This window comes from Acartia tonsa, chromosome 5 (assembly GCF_053477335.1).
Source record: "Acartia tonsa isolate MP-2025a chromosome 5, ASM5347733v1, whole genome shotgun sequence".
Taxonomy (NCBI): Eukaryota; Metazoa; Arthropoda; class Copepoda; order Calanoida; family Acartiidae; genus Acartia; species Acartia tonsa.
The window spans coordinates 6203072-6224853 of NC_137264.1; the positions used below are offsets into that span (position 1 = coordinate 6203072).

General features: G+C 31.2%; 1 protein-coding gene across 6 annotated transcripts; it reads right to left on the reverse strand.

Annotated features, from left to right (window-relative positions):
• Positions 1 to 613: 613 nt before the first annotated feature.
• On the reverse strand, positions 614 to 21113 carry LOC145318628 (uncharacterized). 6 transcript variants are annotated; one of them, XM_080160020.1, is made up of 18 exons: positions 21029 to 21112; positions 18827 to 18856; positions 18172 to 18208; positions 17567 to 17614; positions 16534 to 16624; positions 15310 to 15365; positions 13035 to 13118; positions 12700 to 12774; positions 9840 to 9879; positions 9030 to 9073; positions 8565 to 8668; positions 8127 to 8164; positions 7303 to 7355; positions 6444 to 6545; positions 5178 to 5243; positions 3309 to 3338; positions 2574 to 2649; positions 614 to 835 (listed from the first exon to the last, which is right to left on the reverse strand). In XM_080160020.1, exons 2-17 carry the CDS (start codon positions 18847 to 18849, stop codon positions 2581 to 2583), a joined length of 960 nt encoding a protein of 319 aa, XP_080016146.1. In that variant the 5' UTR covers positions 18850 to 18856; positions 21029 to 21112; the 3' UTR covers positions 614 to 835; positions 2574 to 2580. The 6 variants fall into 6 exon arrangements, with proteins under 6 accessions (XP_080016146.1, XP_080016149.1, XP_080016147.1 ...); XM_080160021.1 differs by lacking the exon at positions 614 to 835 and adding an exon at positions 1899 to 2111 and having other exon boundaries at positions 8127 to 8170; positions 8571 to 8668; positions 21029 to 21113; XM_080160018.1 differs by lacking the exon at positions 614 to 835 and adding an exon at positions 1899 to 2111.
• Positions 21114 to 21782: the final 669 nt, after the last annotated feature.

Consider the following 21782-nt stretch of genomic DNA (forward strand, 5'->3'; position numbering starts at 1 on the left):
TTCATAGAAATAGGAAGAATTTCTTAGAATAAGGAAGAATGTCTTAGAATAAGGTAGATTGTCATAGAATTAGGAAGTATTTCTTAGAATAAGGTAGATCTTATTAGAATAAGGAAGAATTTCTTAGAATAAGGTAGGCTATCTGAGAATAAGGAAGAACTTAGAGGTATTGGGTTAATTTTCTTAGAATTAGGAAGATTAAGTGAGATTTAGGAAGGTGATTTTTATCCTCTTTTTCAGATATGTGAGAAAAAGGAGAGTGATTTTTGTCCATATTTGAGATATCTGAGAAAAAGGAAGATTATTTCTGTCCTTTTTGGAAGGGGATTTCTGTCCTTTTTAGGAATGACTTCATTTCCTTCATATGATCCCTATACATTACTATTTTAGAACCAACGAATCAAAATTGGATAATAGTAAGATTTTAAGCTAACAATTAATATAACATGGTTATAAAACTTCGGGTACCAGTGTTATTGAAGGGTACACTGTCTCCCTGTCCTCCCTGATCATTTCTGTAAAAGAAAATAAATCGATCCAGCTGTTAGTGAGATCTGCAGTACAGACAAACAGACACACATCCTACCACTTGCATTAAATATGGAAACTAATATTTATATTGCAAGTGTTAATTTATTGGCATCATAAACATCAACAAAAACATATTCATATAAATGATATTACGGACATACAAAATAAAAAATAAAAAAACAAGGACGATACGTGGATGGAGACGGGCGATGAAGGAACAAGAACGTCGCGACAGCTGGATGGAAGGATGGGTGGGTGGAAGGATGAATAAAAGAAAACACAGTACGTATTGGCAGCTCATATCCTTTCAAAAAAAAAAATAATATGATGTATGTTTCAAAAACTATAAATCTTGTATATAATTAAAATAATTTGTTTTATGTTTCTAAAAATGTAACCAGTGCAGTGGCTTGTACGGGGTCTTGCCTGGGAAGTGCCCAAAATTTTGCCCACCCCCTTCTCCCCTACCTCATTTATACACAACAAGAGGTTTATTTTATTGACATGGGGTCTTATACAACCCTCTAAGAGTCAATCTATATACCGAATCAACAAAGTAAAAAAAATTCTTAGAAATTTAATGAATTTGGCTTTTATTAACTAGACAGTCACCCCCTTGACTGGTTTAGGGAGTCGTTTAGACACTTCTCAAGAGGAGTGTAGGGTGGTGGACACCTAGCAAAACTTACATATTGACACACTAACAAATAATTGATGCAGATTAGCTTCGCACACTGTGGGCTAGAATTGAATCAAGACAAAAGTAAGTGCCGAGCCCTGGGACCTATGTATGGTGAAAATAGACATAAAACCATGATGATTCCAGGTAAAACCAAAATATTTCAGCGAAGGCTTTTTGAGAAAATTAGATTTAAAAATTTCAAGTTCAATTTTCACCACCTAGGAGTTGCCCATAATCATGACAAGAAAAGCAAATATTATTTATTTTAAATTTTGAACAACTTTGCTTTTATAAAGTTCTTCATAAATCCACTCCTGATGGGAGTTAATAAATGGCCATTTTTATCACTTGCTTTGCAAAGGTCACGAAAATTCAGCCTAAAATAAATCATATATATAGAGGTTTTAAGAAGACTTTATAAAAGCAAAGTTGTTCATTATTTAAAATAGATAATATTTGCTTTTCTTGTCATGATTATGCGGCAACTCCTAGGGGGTGAAAATTAAACTTGAAATTTTTAAATCTAATTTTCTCAAAAAGCCACCGCTGAAATATTTTGGTTTTACCTAGAATCATCATGGTTTTATGTCTATTTTCACCATACATAGGTCCCAGGGCTCGGCACTTACTTTTGTCTTGATTCAATTCTAGCCCACAGTGTCGCATAAATTCATCATATTATCCTTCCTGTTGTGAATCCTAACTATTTGGTCCTCCTGGTCTTTAGTTCAGAGGATTTTTTAAATAGTTGTTTTTTTAAATGCTCGCTTTGGTGGTCGTTGGTCCGGGTAGGTTGGGGGTTAGGTTAGGCATAGCCATCTGCAGGGCTTTCAAGAAGATGGTGAAATGGTATATTTTGATGTATGTTGCTCTGCTAATTGAAACTATGCCAAATTTTCTAAAAAAAAAGATATAAATATGAAAATTATTTCTGGTCTGTTTGTCGGTCTGTCCATACGTCCCTAACGGATGGCTCTTATCAGCAATTCGTTAATTTTCAAGCACTCTTTCAATTTCAAACTTTGCATGAATTAGGTCCTATAGAATTTTTTAAATTACTTTCTTTGTAGCGCATTTACTCCATAACTAACTAGCATAAGTTATAACATCCGTCTAAATAGTTCAAATAATCTTATACTATTATGGCATATTTTTTTGCAATATTTGGGTCATGTTTAGACTTCCAGCTAATTTTTAAAAATTGTACAGGGGTGTTTCCCCTGAGGCTTACAGGCGGCTGCCATGCCCTGGATAAAAGGACATTTATTTTTTCTCATTCTGTGTTAAGGTAAGCCCTAGTTATAAGCTTGGAAATATAAGGATGGGGGGGGGGGGAGGAAAGGTTGTTGATTAATATTACCTTTGATTTAGATGTTCCTCTCCTTCTCTCCCATGATCATGAATCCATCCACATGGGCCTCGTAGTGACCATCAGCCTAGCATACAAAATTTTGATTAAAAAGTTTTTATAATATCATATTATACTCATACTATCTAAACCAACGGATCAAAATGGATAAGAAAATGGCCGATAAATTGATTTACAAGTTACAACTCTTCTGTTGATTACAATTAGTGATTAAAACGTTAGAACACTCAACTTAATGAGTCAACAAATCAAAATTCAATAAAAGTCCCTAGTGTTGTTAATCCAACGAATAAGAAAACGTTATTAAAACTTTGGGGACTAGGGTAATAAACAGCCAATTGTCCTCTTCCTTCCGTATCTAAATCAGCCAATAGAAAAACAGAGAAGAATCAAGGACGGCACTAGTATTAGGTAGAACTAGACAGTATAGAGATTTTGGTATGAAATTTCAATTATTTTATTTCATTTCATTCGCATAATAAGTCACCTATAAATAGTCGAATTTCCTAGGACAAAGCATTGCTTGGATAAATTATATCGTGTAAAAAATTTTTCCCTCATACAATATGAAGAATATAAAAAAACAAATATAATAAGTCAGAATTTGAAATTTTTTTATTGAATCCATTTAAAAGGTTAGGTTAGGTTAAGTTTGGGTTGTGCAAACCCGTATGGTTTGAATTCCTATGGAAATACATATGATTTACATCTTATTGTGTTATTTACCTTTTTCAAACTATCTCCATCTGAATCTTTCTAAAAATAAACTAATTTACTTTGTGTGCCATACTAATTACAATATTAATTAAATAGGTGACATTTTAGCAATAGCGATTACGTAGCAAAGTCGGTGGTTTTCCTTATGTCGCACAAGGGCAACACTAAGATCCCCGCAAGGATAGAACTCCGAAGGAATAGGGCCATGAAAGGTTAAAGAATTAAAGGGGGGTAGAAGATCCAAAAATAAATTTGATTGAAAGCACCGCAAAGCATTTTAAATATATGTACAATATACCTTAAAAATTATATTCAGCCTACTGAAGTAAATACTAGTAGTTTTAAACTAGTAAAACTTAACTTGGTTTGGCAAAATTTGAGCTCCTAAACAAGTGATCTAATTCCGAGTAATTCTTCTTTGATTATTTAACAACGTATAAAGAATCTACATTCTTGTAACAAATTAACCAATTAATATGTAAATGTACTCAGGAACAAAGTATAACTCTATATTAATTTTTGTTTATCTGAAGTTTTTCAAACTTTATTCTTTATTCGCAATTAATCAAATAATTATTAAAAGTTTTGCATCTAAAGTATATAGCTTTTTTTTCAGCAATCTATATGTGTATGTATACATTTAAGCTTAGTCTAAATAGTGCAGATTTACCTACTTTAAAATGGATTTTGATAAAAATATTATAATAGTAAAGCACAAAATACTTGGATCTAGTGCAGTTAACGGTAAAATGTTCATGGTAACGATTATCGAAAAAAAAATTTATTCATTGGATCTTGAATATCCCAGATTATTTGTAAGCCTTCTTATGGCGCTTAATACGGTGTGCGGGCATGAAATATGTGGGGCATAGTCCCTTTCGTGACAACGCTCCTTAATGGGCGATCCTTCGTTTTTTTTCACAGTAGCTGTTCTCCTATTTCTAGCCCCTGCGGGGGGCTCTAACCCTGTGGGGCAATCACCTAACCCAATATAACCTAACCAAACCTAAAATAACCTATCAAAAGCCATTTTAAAACAAATCGCTTCTTAAGGGGTGTTGCCACGAAAGGGACTATTCCCAAATTTTGTAACAATAATATAATAATCATTAGGGTGGGTCGATTTTGGACATTTTTTTCTGAGGCCAAAGCGGGGATCTGCAAATGATTTGTATGAGTATAATACACCTCTGGATGATTCAAAATTTATCCTAAGTCTTAAAACCGCTGACGACCAGACATTCAATTGTATAGCAATTTGTAAATTGGAGTCAAAAATTTATTGGATCAGAACTATGGCTTCATGGTGCTCCTAGGAAAGGCATTGAGGAGTAGAATCAGGAACTTTTGACCGTTTCAAAAAATCTCGTTCCTAGCCTGAGAAAATCTAAAAAACCTCTACAAATTGGACAATTCTCAATAAACCTTTAAAACAATTGGTTTTTTAGTGATTTCTAAAGCTAGGAACGAGATATTTTGAAACGGACAAAAGTTCCAGATTCAGCTCCTCAAGGCCTTTCAAGGGAGCACCATGAACCCATAGTTCTGATTCAATTTTTTTTAATTCTTTGCATATTAATAAGTAATCAAATATATTTTTTTGTGGTCGCGTTCTAAAACTCATTTTTTAAAAAATTCTTTTTCGGTCAGAAATGTTTTAAAGGTTAATTTTATCTGTTGCATATCCCCTCTTTGTCTAATTCCGATATGAACCCGCCCTAATAATCATGCATATAAAAAGAATATATAACAGCTAATAGTTTTAGTATGTATGAAACATATTACTTATAAAAACAAATAGTGCATGAAACTAGCTTATTCTGGGAGGAGGGGGATGTCTAAGCCCATCCTCCCAATCCCTGAAATTGCTATTCTTACATTTAATTGCTTCTGGGACTTGAGTCGCCTCACAAATTCTTCCAAGAACATTTCTCTCTCTTTGGGCTAAATAAATGTATTATTATTGATTATCTAAAGTAGAAAGGTTTTTTTGTATTTGTCCGTCGAGATCTAGCTGACCAATTTATTGTTTGAGGGAACCTTCACATAGGTTCCAGGAATCTATTGGACTGGTTTAGTGCTATTTTGAAGTCCCCTATTCTGTCCCTTTTTTCTAGTACTGGTTACAAAGTACTTTAAATTTGACTGCCAGTATGAATGTTCTTCTGATACAAAAGATCCCGAAAAAAGAAAAAGGCAAATTAAATTTTCACTTTTAGTGAAGCTCTTTATAAGTCTTCAGACCTTTTTAGGCTATTTTAAGGAAGAATAAGTAACCCTATCAAAGACCAATAACCTACAACTTACTTTCCCCCTGTAAAAAAAAATATGACAATCTTATAATATAAGTAGTATGTTTTATTTGTCTGTAGCTTAAGATTTTCATTCAAGGGAAGCTTTAAATTGGTCTTGGAATGGTTTTAGGCTTTTAGTTTGATTTTAGGCTATTTTAAAACTTTCCTTACTCCTTTTAAATACAGAGTTCCAAGATGCTAAGAGCGATGCCGCTACAAATAAATATACTTTTGGACGGATATACACACATACACTACTTATAAAGCAGCTAAAAAAAATAAAAATGGTTAACATTGATAAAAAGAATTCCTAGATCCTTAGGGAATAATCCAAAATTAATCCATAGTACAATATATTTATTTTGTTAATCCTGTTTTTCAAATCATGCTTTTCTATAATAAGGGTCTGTATGTCTGAACGTCAGAGAAAGTAACTTTTGCTGCATTTTACAACTTAAATTATCATATAGTCATGAAACTTGCAAAAATTTTATAATATGTAAAAATCTTGTAAATTTATGATTTTATTTGTCGGTCAGATTTAAATTGAATCAATAAGACATCTTGTATGATAATAATTTGTTATTTTTAAACTTTTAGATGTTGTCATCCTTGTTGTAATAATACATTATGAATGAAATGTTTCATTATACTTCTTTCAGTGTTTCTTTTTCTTTAATTAATTAATAGTTTTTTTATCGCATTGTATTATAGACAGCTTTCCATAGATACTAAAATGATGTTTACTTTATCAAAAGCCATACAATTATTTATAAATCTTAATTACTTTTCAATTAGTATATGTCCTTTCAAATGTTCAAACATTTAAGACTGACACTCTAAATCTTACCTCCAGCTCTTGGAATGAAGTCAGGATGGTTGACTTGAAGAAATTGCGGATAAAGTCGTCGTTGAATACATAGTTCAACGGCTGGTTCTTGGAGAATTTTACCTATAATCATTGTATATGCTTATAGCCAGTTTATAATCATACATATACTTCATAATAGGTATATTAGGCACCAGAATATTCAAGAAAGATACATCATTTTATTCAGCAACGGCTACATTCAGCCGCAGCCGGAATCTTGCATTCAATTGCAGCTGCAGCCGCGCAGCTAAAAGCTCGGATATCGACCTCTGATTGTTAAAACCGAAGCTTTTCTATAATTAGGGTAGGTCCGTATTTCGTAATTTGTTAATTTAAAAATGTTAGAATTGTCCTATCGATTTAAAACTTTGTATGATGATTCCTATAACAGGAAGGTAAGCAGAAATACCATTTAAAACAAGCTGACTTTCAACTTTTTGACAAAATTTCGTATGATATAATTATCCTTTTCATCTGATTTTTTTATAATGATTCCTTGAACAACTAAGAAATACATAAAAAGTGAGGCATTTTTAAAATCAAATCCTAAAAAGTGAAAGTATTTTCTTTTGCTGCATCCTGTATTTACGCAATTTTGCAACAAATTTATAGATGTTTGATTAGACTTACAAATTAATGTTCTTCTTATTAAGTTTTGATACTCTACAAGAATTATTATTCGTTTGTCCTTCTTTCTTATTTTAAAGCTTCGCTTTTTTGGATGTTGTCATCCATGATTTTTGCTAATAATATCTAGGTGCGCGTATCTGGATCGCCCCGATTTGGCGCACCAATAACTGATTTAAAGATTCAGCTCTGGATAAAAAATAATGTTTACCTTGAAACCATTGTTTTGCATAAGTTTAACGTAATCCTGTTCAATTATGGGACCTAAATTAAAATTTTAATTCAGTTTGACTGTATTTTAATTTACTATTTCTATTTATTCGGTTATTTATCTTTAAATCAATTTAGGGGTTGTAATTAAAAATTTCATTATCTTTTTACTTTTTATATTTATTTTCAACTAACTATTTATTTTCTTTTAACTAACGATATCCTAATATATAAAGTAGTAAGTTCTTTTTGTCCGTAGCGAAGGATCTCGATAACCGCTGAACCGATATGTTCCTCCTTTACAGTGAAGCTACTTATAGGTCTCGGGATGGTTTTAGGCAATAATATTTACAGTGAAGCTACTTATAGGTCTCGGGATGGTTTTAGGCTATAATATTTTTATAAAAAGTCCGGATAGGTATGGATTTAGGCTATTTTTCTGCCCTTCCATATTTCTTCGATATAGAGCACCTAGATACTAGTCCTTATAATGAAGTCACAGGATCTGTGTGTGTCTGTCTGTACCGAAGGATCTTGCTAACAGCTTAACCGATATGGTTCTCCTTTATATTGTAGCTTCTCATTTGTTCTGGGAAGGTTTATAACTAAGTATTACTAGTATATTAATAGTTTTCTATCTATCTAGATTTTCATTTATCTATTTGTCAATCTATCTATCTAGCGTTCACCTAATGGTAGCCATTAGACATCCAGTAATTATATCTACTAAAGGTATCTATATATCTATCTATCCATCTACCTATATCTGTTTTATCTATCTCTAGCTATTTAGCTATTGATTTATTTTCCCCCTTATCAACCTACCGTTTCCCTTATGGTCTACGGTAGACATCCATGTATTATTCCTATAGCAGTAAACAATTATTATTTATATAAAACAAGGATGATAACATCCAGAAGCAATAATGCTGACATATCATGATGAATATTTGTAGACTTCTATATCTAATAGCCGCTATTACACTTTTCTTTGTTACTAGCGTGTATGCCCCTAATTGGGGGGCCATAATTTTTTGTTAGGTGCAATTTCAAGGTTGGTGGAACCCTCCCTCAAAATGGTTATGAACCTTCCCAGGACCGCTGAGGAGTTACCCTGTAAAAGAGAACCATATCGGATCAGCGGTTAGTGAGATTCTTTGGTGCAGAATGCCAGAGTTTCTGATACTTTATTATGAGGACAATTTTTAAAAACAAGGATAATACCTTCCTTTACAAGCGCAGCAGTGTTAATGAATAATAATTTTCCTGTGGACAGTTTTAAAGTGTGGCCAGGAAGTTTTGTTCAGCATCTTGCTCCACTTCTCCTCTCTCTTCATATTCTCAAACTCTTTCTTCATGTTGTTTCTCTAAATTTTTAGAGGTCACGTGACTTTGCACATATACACACACACACATAAAAATTTCGGGTGTTTTGCCCCATTTTTCACTTTTTTGGCTCACTACCTCACTAAAATCAGTGAGGATCGAAGTGAGGCAAAATTATCCCCACCTAATTTTTAGCGAGCCTCACTGATGTTAGTGAGGCAGTGAACCAAAAAGTTTTTTAAAAGTCCATCTCTGTTTTTCTGAATGAAAATTTGAAACTAATTAACAGCCTTAATACAGCTATTTCCTTTTTTCCTGGTAATTAAAAGCATTTACAACACAAAAACGAGGATTTAAATTTACAAGAAGTAAAAGTTAAGAATTTACAAGTTGTGACTATACCTGAGAGTTTTGAGTTGAAGCTATCACAAAGCAGAATTTGCCACCTGGAATAATGATTAATAAAAATTCAATAAATTTTTGTCAAACACTTTTACAAGCACTGGCATGTGGTGGAGGTGAATAGGAGGGTGTCAAACTTAAAATTGGGAAGGGTTGTCTTCTTCTTTTTTCCCTCTCTAATGGTTTCACACCCCTCTGGCAAATCACTGTGCACGCCTTAAAGTCTTAAAAGTGCTTAGTTTTCTTTTAAAAAACCCTCTTCCCTTTCACTGTTTATTTCCCATTCATGTTTTATATGAAAAGTTTTGACACTTTACTTATATTTATTGGTTAAAGTTTAGTCAAGTACGTTCTCTGTAACACAATTCTCATTCAGAGAGAAAAGTAGTTATTGAGGTTGAACAGGATTTAGAATAAACAACATTTTTTCAATTCATGGTGAAATAGGGCGTAAATACATCTAATATGAACTTAATTTAGTGGTTTTCATTAAAGGGCTTAGTCGAGCATAGAGTAGACTCATTCCTTATTTTAAATAAATTAAAATAATGAGGGTAGTTTTTCTTACGTTTTTATATACTTTAGGTAAGGTTAGGTTAGGTTATATTGGATATAGTATAGCCCTAAAATGTTAGGGCACCGCAGGTATAGGTACTACAGTGGTTATGTACTACTACCCCCTCCCCCCAACCCTTATTTTCAATTCATCTAAAAGAAATAAGGGGGGGGGGGTTATTGCTCGAAAGTGCAACTTGAGGAAATACCCATATATCCTAGGTAATATATTTCGGTAATTAAAGTTTGCTATACCTGGAGTCAGAACTTTGTTAAACATCTGCACAGCTGCAGGCTAAATAAATAATAATTACAGAGTTACTTCGGAATTAATAAAATAAATCAAAACGATGATTAAAGTGTTTAAGACAAAAATACAAATATTAAAAAAAAAGACTTGTTATGAATGAAAACAAGTTCAAAATCGATATGACTATTTTAACATGTTTTAATTTGTAATTTGAAACTAAGAAATCCCAGCAATACTAGCTAACAATTATTGCAAATGAAAGGGCAAGACTATTTATAGAGTTGCTGTTCAACTTAAAGTTTAAACGTTTTAAAAAGTTACAAAGAACATTGAAATTATTAAACTTTTTAATTAAAAGTAATGTTATATCCTTATTTCTATTTGATCTTTAAATATGAAGGCTTCATTTTCTGTTTATGTAAATTGTTATAAAACTTTGAATGAAAATAATCCAATTAAAAGACAAATGAAGTTAAATAGGATAGAAATATCTCATTATGTTTAAGGATTCTGGTTTCTAAAAGTTTCCACAACAAAGGAATTTTTATATAAAATAATCATTCATAATTTGAAAAAATAGACAAAAGTAAATTGCATACTGTGGGGATCAACCTAACCTAAACTTAATGTCATTTTTCATAAGGCCTAGTAACTTTCAGAAATATATTATCATGTTATTGTAAAAAAACTCTTAAATTAAGGCATAAATGTTAAATGTGCTACCAATTATCTTTAGGCCTTGTTGCTGCTATATACAAAACTGTAGCAGTTGCACTGGATATAAATAACATAACAAAGGTAGGTTACTAGTATAGAAGAGAGAAAAGTAATACGATTCATGTAATACCTATATTTGAGACATATTTTATAGATTTTCTTTTAAGATACTTGACTTCAATTTTGAAAGAATTTGATTTATCGTTAAGATAAGAAGAATTCAATGCTTATTTTCTATATTTAAATTTTTACATTTTATTTGTTTTATGGTATTTTGTCTAAATTAACTTTAATGAAAATATTTATTTATTGCCTCAAGATTCATGTCTAGATCTATGCAGTATGTCAATGTCTATGGAGGAGCTCTAAGTTTACAAGTATTTAGTATTTTAAAGCATAGGTGTTAAAGTGTTCACGAAGCTGGGAAAAAGTTGATATATGTCACTGATTAATGTTTTTTAAGAGTACTGTTTTGAGAATTAAGTCTTAAATACTTTCCATTTAAAAATAAATCAAACTTTAAAAAAGAATTTATTCCCTTGAAAACATCGTTGTATTTTGAGTTTTATTATACATATCTTAAAACCTATCAAAATCGACAAATAACAATCTTTTTGTTGAAGTTTACTTGCAAATTTAGAGTAGAATAAATTCTTTTGTTACATACATATTAAACTAACCAAAAAAGTTTGTAATTTCTTTTTACGGGGAGATTAAATGATTTTTACCGAAAATCGAAAAGATATTACCAAATATGGGTATAAGGTCAGCTGATTTATAGTTGTCGATTGTGTAACATAGCACCCTCATCCTATCTCAATATTTACTACTTGCTAAAAAAGCTTCAACATACTGCAGAGCTAAAAATACGATTAGGCCCCCACATAATTGGGGGATTTTACTATAGATTGAGAAAGTTTTTAGCTATTATGGTTTTTTTATTTTGGGGTAAAATTCTTGCTTAGATTATATTTGATTAATTAACTAAAATCTATAAAAGATATTTAAAAGAAACAATCTTTGAAACATGAATTAATTTGCTATAAGCGTTTTCTGAGTACAGCACAGCCAGGTTAAATCAAATACACACACACACAAACATACATAGGACTCCACAGAACTTGATTGTTTAATACTTCAAAACATGGAATAAGATAAAGAGACAACACAAATTATATTCTTTTAATATTAATCTGTTATTCATGGATGTACATTAATTAAAGCAAGGCTTTTATCTTAATCCTAAACACAATGTAAAGATGGTTCCTGAGGTAATAAATCAAGTCAGTTACCAATAAACCTATACAAAAATTGAAATAAAATAACATGTTTTTTCAGTTATGGGAATAAAATTATTTACTTTTTATAGCTATTGAAATTTTCCCGTACTGGTCCAAACTTACAACTTAAAATACACTGAAGGGACTGCGACTTTTACAATATTTAGTAATGTTTGGTTTCTATACTTCAACTTAACAAAATCCGTTGGTACCATTTGTACCACAAAAGATAAGGAGGGGGACGGAGAATGGAAAAGGGAAACATGAATGCCCAAGGTAAGTGAATGAGTGTGTGTGTGTGTTAATTAAATTTGACACATTACGAGATTATTTTACGATGATAAAATGCTTTTTTTTATGTAAATACTATAGAAAGACTGCTATATTTTATGCTGAATATTTGCAGCAAATGATATTTGTTTATTCTATTTAAACATTTTAATTCTTAAATATCATGCTTTCCACAGATTTAAAGAATTTTTCTTTTGTCACTATACCTGCATAAACAAAGCGGTATTTGGTTAATGATTTTATAAAATAAACCAAACTTTTTCATTACATTTTAGAGAAAGTTCAAAGATAAATATTATTAGAGATATATTACAAAAATATTTTCTAAGTATCAATTTTTTTGTTTTTATCTGCAAGCGAAGAAATAACTTATTTTCTCTTAGTTTAATTGATGCTCAGATTTTAACATTATTTTCATGTGGAAACACTCTCCGCATTTTAAACTGATTTTTTTCTAACTTAACTGAACTTTTAAGGCATAATTCTTTGAAAATTACCTAAAATATAAAAAAAGGTAAACAAAAATGCATTTTGAAAAATTAAATTCGCGATCACTTTAATATAAATCATATTTTACCTGGTTGGGAACCCAGTGAAGACAAGAGAAAGATGTGACAAGATCCATCTTTCCATTTTGCTCACTACAGAAGGACTAACAATGAAAAAAAGTTATGTTTTAATGATTAAATTAATAAGAGAAAAAAAATACTTGCAAATCTAAAAAAAGTAGCTGTAGAAATCAAATCAATTCTATAGGTTTTTTTTGGATGTACAAAGTTACTCACATAAAGGATATTTATATTTTTAATAACATTGTCTACCTTTAATATTAGTTTTGAAATCACATTTTAGCTGTATGTTAGAGAGATGGACATGACAAACAGACAAAGTGATGTATTAAATATTTTATACCTGGCACTCCTTAGATTCAACATCCATTTGTTTCCATTTCAAGTTTGATTGGTTGTAGTTAGACTTACAATAATCAATCATATCCTATAATATTCATATTTCAAGTTTGATTGGTTGTAGTTAGTCTTACAATAATCAATAATATCCTATAATATTCATATTTCAAGTTTGATTGGTTATAGTCAGACTTACAATAATTAATCATATCCTATAATATTCATATTTCAAGTTTGATAGATTGTAATTAGACTTACAATAATCAATCATATCCTATAATATTCATATTTCAAGTTTGATTGGTTGTAATTAGACTTACAATAATCAATCATATCCTATAATATTCATATTTCAAGTTTGATTGGTTATAGTTAGACTTACAATAATCAATCATATCCTATAATATTCATATTTCAAGTTTGATTGGTTGTAATTAGACTTACAGGATCTACTGCAGTTCATGGTAAAATATTGCTGGTAACGAATGCTTCCTGTTTCCTGGCAATGTTAGAAGATTCCTGGATCTAGCATAACAAGAAATATTTCTGGAGCTACCAATGTTTAACTTTCCTGGTTACCAGCAATTTAGGCATATTTCTGGCCACTGCCATGTTTGAAATATTCCTGTTAGAAAGCAATTTTTTCCTTTTTAATTTACATTTCCCTTTTATTACACTTACCCCACAATTAGAGGTTGATAAGATTCACACAACTCAAAAGTGGCTTTTTTGGCATGTTTTGTCTGATGTGGTGGGGGGTGGGATGGGGGTAAGATAATTTGAATTTAAAACATTCGCCAAAAGTATCAGAGATTCAGAACATAATTGTGCGTTTTAAATTTAAAAATGGTTAACCAATTAGCTTTTTTTCCCAAGAGGTTACTTTATCTTAACTCGAATACCCACCAATAAAACCCCTTATTTTATAAGACGAAATAAAGATGCCTTTCAAATTTTGGCGCGAAAGTGTTAAACTTTCCCCTAAAGTTTATACAGCCTCAAATGAGGAGGGGGGGGGGGGGGCGTTAATTGAATTAAAAACTCTCGCGCTGTCTGTACTGTATTGAGTGTGATGGGTTGTAAGGTATAGTTACGAAATTTTGGCGCCAATTTAGTCATATGTGTGTAAAGGTTTATTGATTTAAATTTGGAAGTCTAAAAAAGTCTAAAAAAAGGAGGGAATTTGAAAAAAATCTCCCGCCATAATCTAATTACCTTCATGGTTTCATGGTCTGTACATCAGAGTTACGCCACTCTTTTTGTTGATTTAGGCTAGAATTGTTGGCGTTAGCCGCGGCACTTATTTTATAATTAGGTTAGCTTTTAGGTTATAGGGGCTAGTATTAAGTTTTGGCATTATATAGGCGTTCAAGTTCGTTGGTTTTTCTGTTTGTTTTCAGAGCCTCACTTAGAAATAAATTAATTTATTAATACGATTAAAATTACGAATTTATCTCCCCTACTTTTCAATATATTATAAAAATAAAAGGTCGCGCCTAAATTTTGGTGTTAAAGTGGATATTAAGATAGAAACAGTTAAATTTATAGGTAAAGATCCAACTCTCCTATATCCTTCTCCCACCTCTAGTAATAAATTAATTGAAGCAACTGTCCCTTATTAATAATTGCTGTTTACCCCCTAGGAAAATGTGATAGGGGTATGGGGTAAAAACTTCTGTAAGCCAGTAATCTTCTCTCATTGCTGGTAACCTGAAAATTTGCAGATTGCCAGCTAACAGGAACCTAGGATTTAGGGGAATATGCGTGCTGCTGGATCCAGGAATCTTGTAATATTGCCAGGAACCAGGAAGCATTAGTTACCAGCAATATTTTACCATGAACTGCAGTAGATCCGACTTACAATAATCAATCATATTCTATAATATTCATATTTCAAGTTTGATTGGTTAAAGTTAGACTTACAATAATCAATCATATCCTATAATATTCATATTTCAAGTTTGATTGGTTGTAATTAGATTTACAGTAATCAATAATATTCTAAATATTTACCCTTTCATAAAAGAATGAAGTGTAATCTTAATGAAATTTTATAGTAGAATCACAAATTTTTATATTTTAAGAACTTGTTCCTCTAACAGAATTTTCAAATCTTTGAATTGGTTTTAATTGATGATTGATTTTAGAAAATGTTGAAATGTATAAAAATAGATTAAAAATCATAACACAATGCAAAATTTAGGGAATTATTAAAGCTATTCTGTTATATAAGTAGCAAAGCATTAAAAAATAGAATTCAAGACAAAAAAAATAATTACCCTAGAGATATCAATACCAATGACAGAATCAGGTTTACCAAGGTTTCCAAGATCTCCTGAGATTAAAAAAATATCAAATGAAAACTTACAAATCTAATAAAAATACTAATTTTACATAAGTACACCAAATCTACCTATCATTACATTAATTTGTGTGACAGTTTTAATATGTGTTATTAGTAGCAAAGCTACTCTATAATTTGAAATGTCCGTCTGTCCGTATGTCTTAGTTTGGGGGAAACGTGATTTTCTCGGCTCCTATAAAAGATAAAAGGCTGACATTTTTTGACAACATTCCCATTATTAAGGAGCCCAATTAATTATAAAACATCAATGGCGGTCGGACCGCTTTTTAGCAGGTTTTAGGCTATTTTTGTATTTGTCACATTTTCTCCATATCTTTGGTGTTTATGGTTCAATTTCCAAAAATGTTTCAGTTTTAGATATCAAAATAAAATTTCCTGTCATTTCAAGAAAACAACTATGACGGTCAGACTGCCTTTAAGCAGGTTTTAGGCTATTTTTGTATTTTACACATTTTTCCTCATATCTTTGGTGTTTATGGTCCGATTTCAAAATTTCTTTAGTTAGAAATATAAAAATTAAATTTCCCGTTGTTTTGAGCATCCAGTATGTATTTTACTTTGACCGTCAGTCTGTTAGTCATAGAACTGATATATAATTATTAAAAAATTAATAACAAATGTTGAAAAGGTTTCGTGATTTTTCCCTAATATACATGTTTTTGACAATTAGTCTTTAAATTCTTATACATATTTTTTTGTGCTTCGCTACTTATGGATGTTGTCATCCTTGTTTTAGGTTATACTTAAGCCATGGCATACAACCATCAAAGTTAGCAGCTAAGAGAAAAAGACCTGTGGATAAAATAATACTTGTTTGGGCTTTAAGAATATATATTTGTTTGTTTCAGAGTGGAAATGTGCACCATGTTGTTCTTGTTTGATTTGTGGAACAGCTGTCATTACCAATGGTGCTAACACCTAAAGGTACTTTTTGCTTTTTATTAGATTATTATTTTGTTACATACTCAAACCAACAAAACATTTACTTGCTTCAACTGGTGTTTGATGATTAGATAAAGTAGGTAATGGGTAGACGATTCGTTGGGATAGGAATTACATGAGGATAGATTTTTCGTCAAAATCAATTCATATTAATTGCAAAATATGCTACTCAACCGGTAATTATAAACTAAGGTACCTTTTGACATGGCATAAGTAGTCTCACCAGTACCGCATCCAAAGTCAAGAATCTTTTCTCTGTTGTTCAGAGGGGAGTACATCTTAGTAAACTAAAAAAATAGGATTATTTAACAAGGAAGCAAATCTATTCGACTATTGATTTAAAGAATATATTATTTCAGCAAATATAGAAAGCAACTCTATAATTGTTACTAGAAAGTCCCTACGACCATTTTTTAAAAAGCTGATTTTTTTACCTTTTGACTAATTTTTTTATATGATATGATTGTCCTATTCATCTGATTTTTGGTACAATGATTTTTAGGACAACAAGGTATAGTATCAAACTCGAGGCAACTCTATCTATAATCACTAGCGGCATCGCCCCTAGCCTCTAGGGGCTTTGCTCCAAGAGGAAATTTAAAAATTAAGTACTACTGGTGCTGCCGCCAGTAGTGTTATGTGAACTAACTTTTTTATTTTTTTTTATACAGACAGACAGACAGACATCGTTCTACTTTGTATTATAGAAATCCAAAAATGAAAGTATGTCCTTTTACTGTATCCTATAATTACACAATTTTGCAACAAATGCAATACAATTTCGTTATGACTCAGATTTTAGAGCTTTACTTTTAGGAATGTTAACAACCTTGTTCAATCATGAACAGATGCAAAGATATAAATGATTCTACTTTGTATATCTATAATACAAAGTAGCTTGATGTCTGTCCGTCTGTCTGTTCGTCCGTCCCTTAAGATCTGGGTAACCACTGAACTGATCAGATTCTACTCTTCAGAGAATATACCTACTGGTCCTGTGGTGGTTTTAGGCTATTTTCTTGGGGGTGGGACACATACAAACCCCCACATACGAATTTTGCAAATTTCCCATTTATTAGCGAAAATTTGCGATTCATTCGTATTTTTTTCCGCTTGGTAGATTTGCATTTTTTCCCGCTGGGTAGGTAAAAGAAGATGTAATTATACCTCTTTGGGCAAAGTCCCTAGAGGCTAGGGGCGAAGCCACTAGTAATACATAAAGTTTATACCTGGTTAACAGCATTGGAGTTGATCAGAAAATGAGCTTCATTACTAGCCTTAAATTTGTTAAAATAATATTAATAATGATACTCCAAAAGTCACCTCTATCTGTCAATCTCTAGAAACTGCAATATGTATTTGACTTAATAATTATTCATCTGGAATTTATTTTGCATTTTTTTAATTCTCTGCCCTCAATGAATGAATTGGAATAATTTGATAATCAAATTTGATTGAAAAAGATATCATGGAGAGAATTACAGTATAGAGAAAAACTAATATGGAATTCTTATATAAAAGTGGCAGAATGCCTATTTAAGTGTGTACTGAAGGCTCTCGATAACCACTGAGCCGATATGTTTCTCCAAGTGTACCTTCTCATAGTTATAACTATTTGGGGGGGGGGGGGGGGGTGTACCCCACATTCACCATAGAAATCGCCCTCCTCCCCCAAAAATAAACTTCAATCCCCCAACTCATCCTCAAGTGCCCCTAGAGGCCTTTAAGGGCGTAGCCGCTAGTATAAAGATAAAGGAAGAAAAAGTGGACTTAGCCTCACAAAGAAAAACACATAAGAATTACAGAGAAGACTGTGCTGCTGAAAACTACTTACAGTGTACTGCTTGGGGGTGACAAACTTCATGCCAGTTCTAAACACATCAAATTTTTCTAATAGTCTGTCCAGGTATGATGACCTAGACCACACCCACTCAACAATATGCACAAAATTGACAGGTAAACAGACGAGTCAATAAGATATTGGTCAATCTGCTCGTATTTTCAAATTAAGGGAAACATTGATCTAGAAAAACTACAATTGTTAGTTATTTGCTATCATACAGATAAGCTAAAGTTAATTATAGAGCATATACAGTTAAGCCTCTACAAATTTAAAGTTAAACCACCTGTTAATAATTACCTAATAAGTTTTAATTGAACAACTTTTTCAAAAATTTAGTAAATATTTGAATGAATTCTTAAAATAAATCAAATTTATTTTAGTAAATATCCAACTATTTCAAATAATAAAAAGTAAGCATTCTTAAACTTGTGTGATCCGTTTTTTTTCTCTATTAAAGGCATCAAAACGGATGTACGGACTTTTTTATTTTAGATTTAAAAAGAAAAAGAAAGGATCTTTGAGAAGGTACCCTGTAAAGGAAAACCATATCAGTTCAATGGTTAGCGAGATCCTTTGGTACAAACAAACATACAGACAGACAGACATCGTTTTACTTTGTATTATAAATTCTAAAAAGTTGATGTTCCTGAGTCCAACGGTAATTCTCATCTTGATCCTGTACCAAAAAATATTTAAGATTTAACAATAACATTTTAAATAGGATATATTGCAGGGAGGAAGGGAGGGGACACTGGGCAATTAATTCAATTTATTGTCCCCACCCTTCCTCCTGATATTTTGGGACGTTTGACGGGTAGATTGTAAATGGGTGCCTACCCTCCCCCACAAAATTTTAGGGGGCTATAGCCACAACTAAAGAATATTTCATATTTAAAGGCAATAAATTGATGTATATACATTCCAAATGATGATTCACAAAATTTAAATTAGAGGTTGAAACGTCTGATCACTCAACATAATGAACCAACCAATCAAAATTCAACCTAAAGTCTCCAAAATTGTTAATCCAACGAATAAGAAAAGGTTATGATTTATTGTAATAACCAGCACAATGTGACCTCTCTCCCAGGATAATTATGATTTATCCTAACTTATAAAAAATGTGTATTGCTGTGCTACTACTGGACATAATTGTCCTTGGTTTTATGACAAATACCCAGGGAGTAAGGGAGGTGACAATGGGCAATTAATTCAATTTAAGAGTTTTCGCTGAAAAGCAATGAAAACCAGATTTATCAAGAAAATTTGACCAAAATTGTAAAGGGATCATGGTAATATAATTTAGAACAAAATTAGTTCTAAGAAAAAAATCATTTACTTGAAAATTAAATTTCTAATACATCACAATGTAGTAAACATTCTGCAATTAATCACTAGAAAAATCTTCCTAAGAACCTAGTCAACCCTTCTCATTTATTTTAAACTGCCACTTAAATTCAAGAGGTTCTTAGATTGTTTAATACATAAATATCACAGTAGAGTTTCTATACATGAAATGACATTTTCTTGGGAAAAAATATTTGTTAAAACCAGCCATCAATAACAAATTCTTCTGTCTGCAATATTCAAAACTAACTCAGCTAGTTAGCGGGGCATTTATGCGCTAGTACCCAAAGTCAGTCAGAACCTGCTGAATTCGTGCACACTCCTTTTAAGCCAGTACCCAAAGTCTCAGACTCTTAAAAATTGAATATTCGGTCCATTGTCCCCTCCCTTACTCCCTGCAAATACCTATTATATAAATGCGCTAATAATCAACAATAATAAACAAAATAACTATCACAAAATCATTATCTCTGTTTTAGAAATAATCAGCTTCAAATTTTTTTTGTTTGCTCTTTTTAGCAGATGAAAGATTACTAAAATAAAACAGGTTTTTTCAGCCTACATGGACTTGGCAGATATCTTAGAAATTTCCCTATTCAAAAAGTCAAGATTGTTGCTTTTTTAGTTTATACATAGTATAGAAAATAAAAACAAAAAAAATATTTGTTTTATCTATCTTTCCCTTAATCCCTGTTTTTTAAATTTGTGTTTGTTTATATATGTTCTTCTTATCATTTTAGTTTAAATAGCGTTCACTCCATTTTTAGGTGTAATGTTTTTTAAACACATTTAGTACTTTGCATTGATTTTTTGTATCGTTGATGAATTATAAACAGTGGTTGTTCGTCTGAAACCAAAGGACAACTTTTTTGAAGGATTTTTAAAAATTACATGCATGCATAATATGTTTAAAATTAGAATTAATAATTGTCATTTGTTTTTATTGTGCAGTTATCTTTGAATACTTATCCTTATTCCTTGCTTGTAAATTTGTTTTCATAAAATTATATAACATTTAATGAAAATACTAAAATAAATAAAAATAAAATTTCTTATCTTTCTTAAATTCCAAATAGTTTAAGTCTAAATCGAAATAAAAAAACCTAACTTTATAACAACTAAACCTAATAATTGCATTAAAATCGAAGATTTCATTATTTCCATATGAATTTTGATTTATCTCCCCTTTATAGTAGCGAAGCTACTCTATAATTCATTAGTAACGAAGCTACTCTATAATTCACTTTGACGCTATGGGGAAAACGTGATTTTCTCGGCTCCTATATAAGATAGACAGTTAAAATTTTTAGTTAATTTTTTTGCCTGATATTCATTCATAATTTTTGAGCTTCGCTACTTATGGATGTTGTCATCCTTGTATATTTGTATGAAAGCTTTTGGAACTGAAAGGTTAAAAATTTTCCTAATAAGGAAAATTAAATTAATCGGATTTGTTGGAAAAATTAAATTATTAAGAATAGTTTAAATGACATAAAATTACCTATAAGTTTTGAGATTCCCTTGTAGGTGTAAAGAAGTTTGGTTGTTTCTAACCCGGGAGTTAAATACCAATTAGTTTCCAGATATCAAATCAATTTAACACCTCACATTCCGTTGCGGATTTTTCACCCATGTGGGGCTTCACATTAAGCATCTTAAATGCTAGATTAAGATGCATTGGAAAAAGAGAAATTTTTCTACATTCTAAGGCATATCCGTCTGTTTGACGTATATTATCGCAGGTTAAAGTATCTCAAAATCGTCTGATTGATTCAAATTTTGTATGCAGATGACTGGCACAATAAGGTATCATTTAAATAGTAACAACATAGGGGTGTCTAATAATTATTTTTACAAGAGATAACCAGCAGTTTTTTTTTAAATTTTATTTTAATGTTACTCTATAATTATTTATGTTCGTTGGTCTCAATATCTCTAAATTGTTGAGCTACGCTGTTAAAGGATGGGTTCATCCATGTATAGTATATGCATATATGTATATTAAAATGTTATAAATGCAAAGTAGAAAGATATACCCTTATTATCTTTTAAGTAGCGCAGCTACTATCCAACCAACTTTGTTCTTAAGGCTTTACGTCAAAAGGATTGGCCTAGTGATCATTTTGAATTTGATATCATTCTGCTTTTAATAAAAATTGATATATTTTGTATATTTTTACTGTTTAATTACTAAGATAATTTCTTTTACTAACAAAAAAAGCAAATTAAACCTAAAAATCCGCGGTCAGTTGACT

Coding starts and splice junctions, on each gene's coding strand:
- LOC145318628 (XM_080160020.1), bottom strand. CDS start 18,849: ATGAGAATTACCGTTGGACTCAG. Junction 17,615..18,171: donor TCACCCCCAAGCAGTACACT/GTAAGTAGTTTT, acceptor AACAAATTTAAG/GCTAGTAATGAAGCTCATTT. Junction 6,546..7,302: donor TGCAAAACAATGGTTTCAAG/GTAAACATTATT, acceptor CAATGATTATAG/GTAAAATTCTCCAAGAACCA.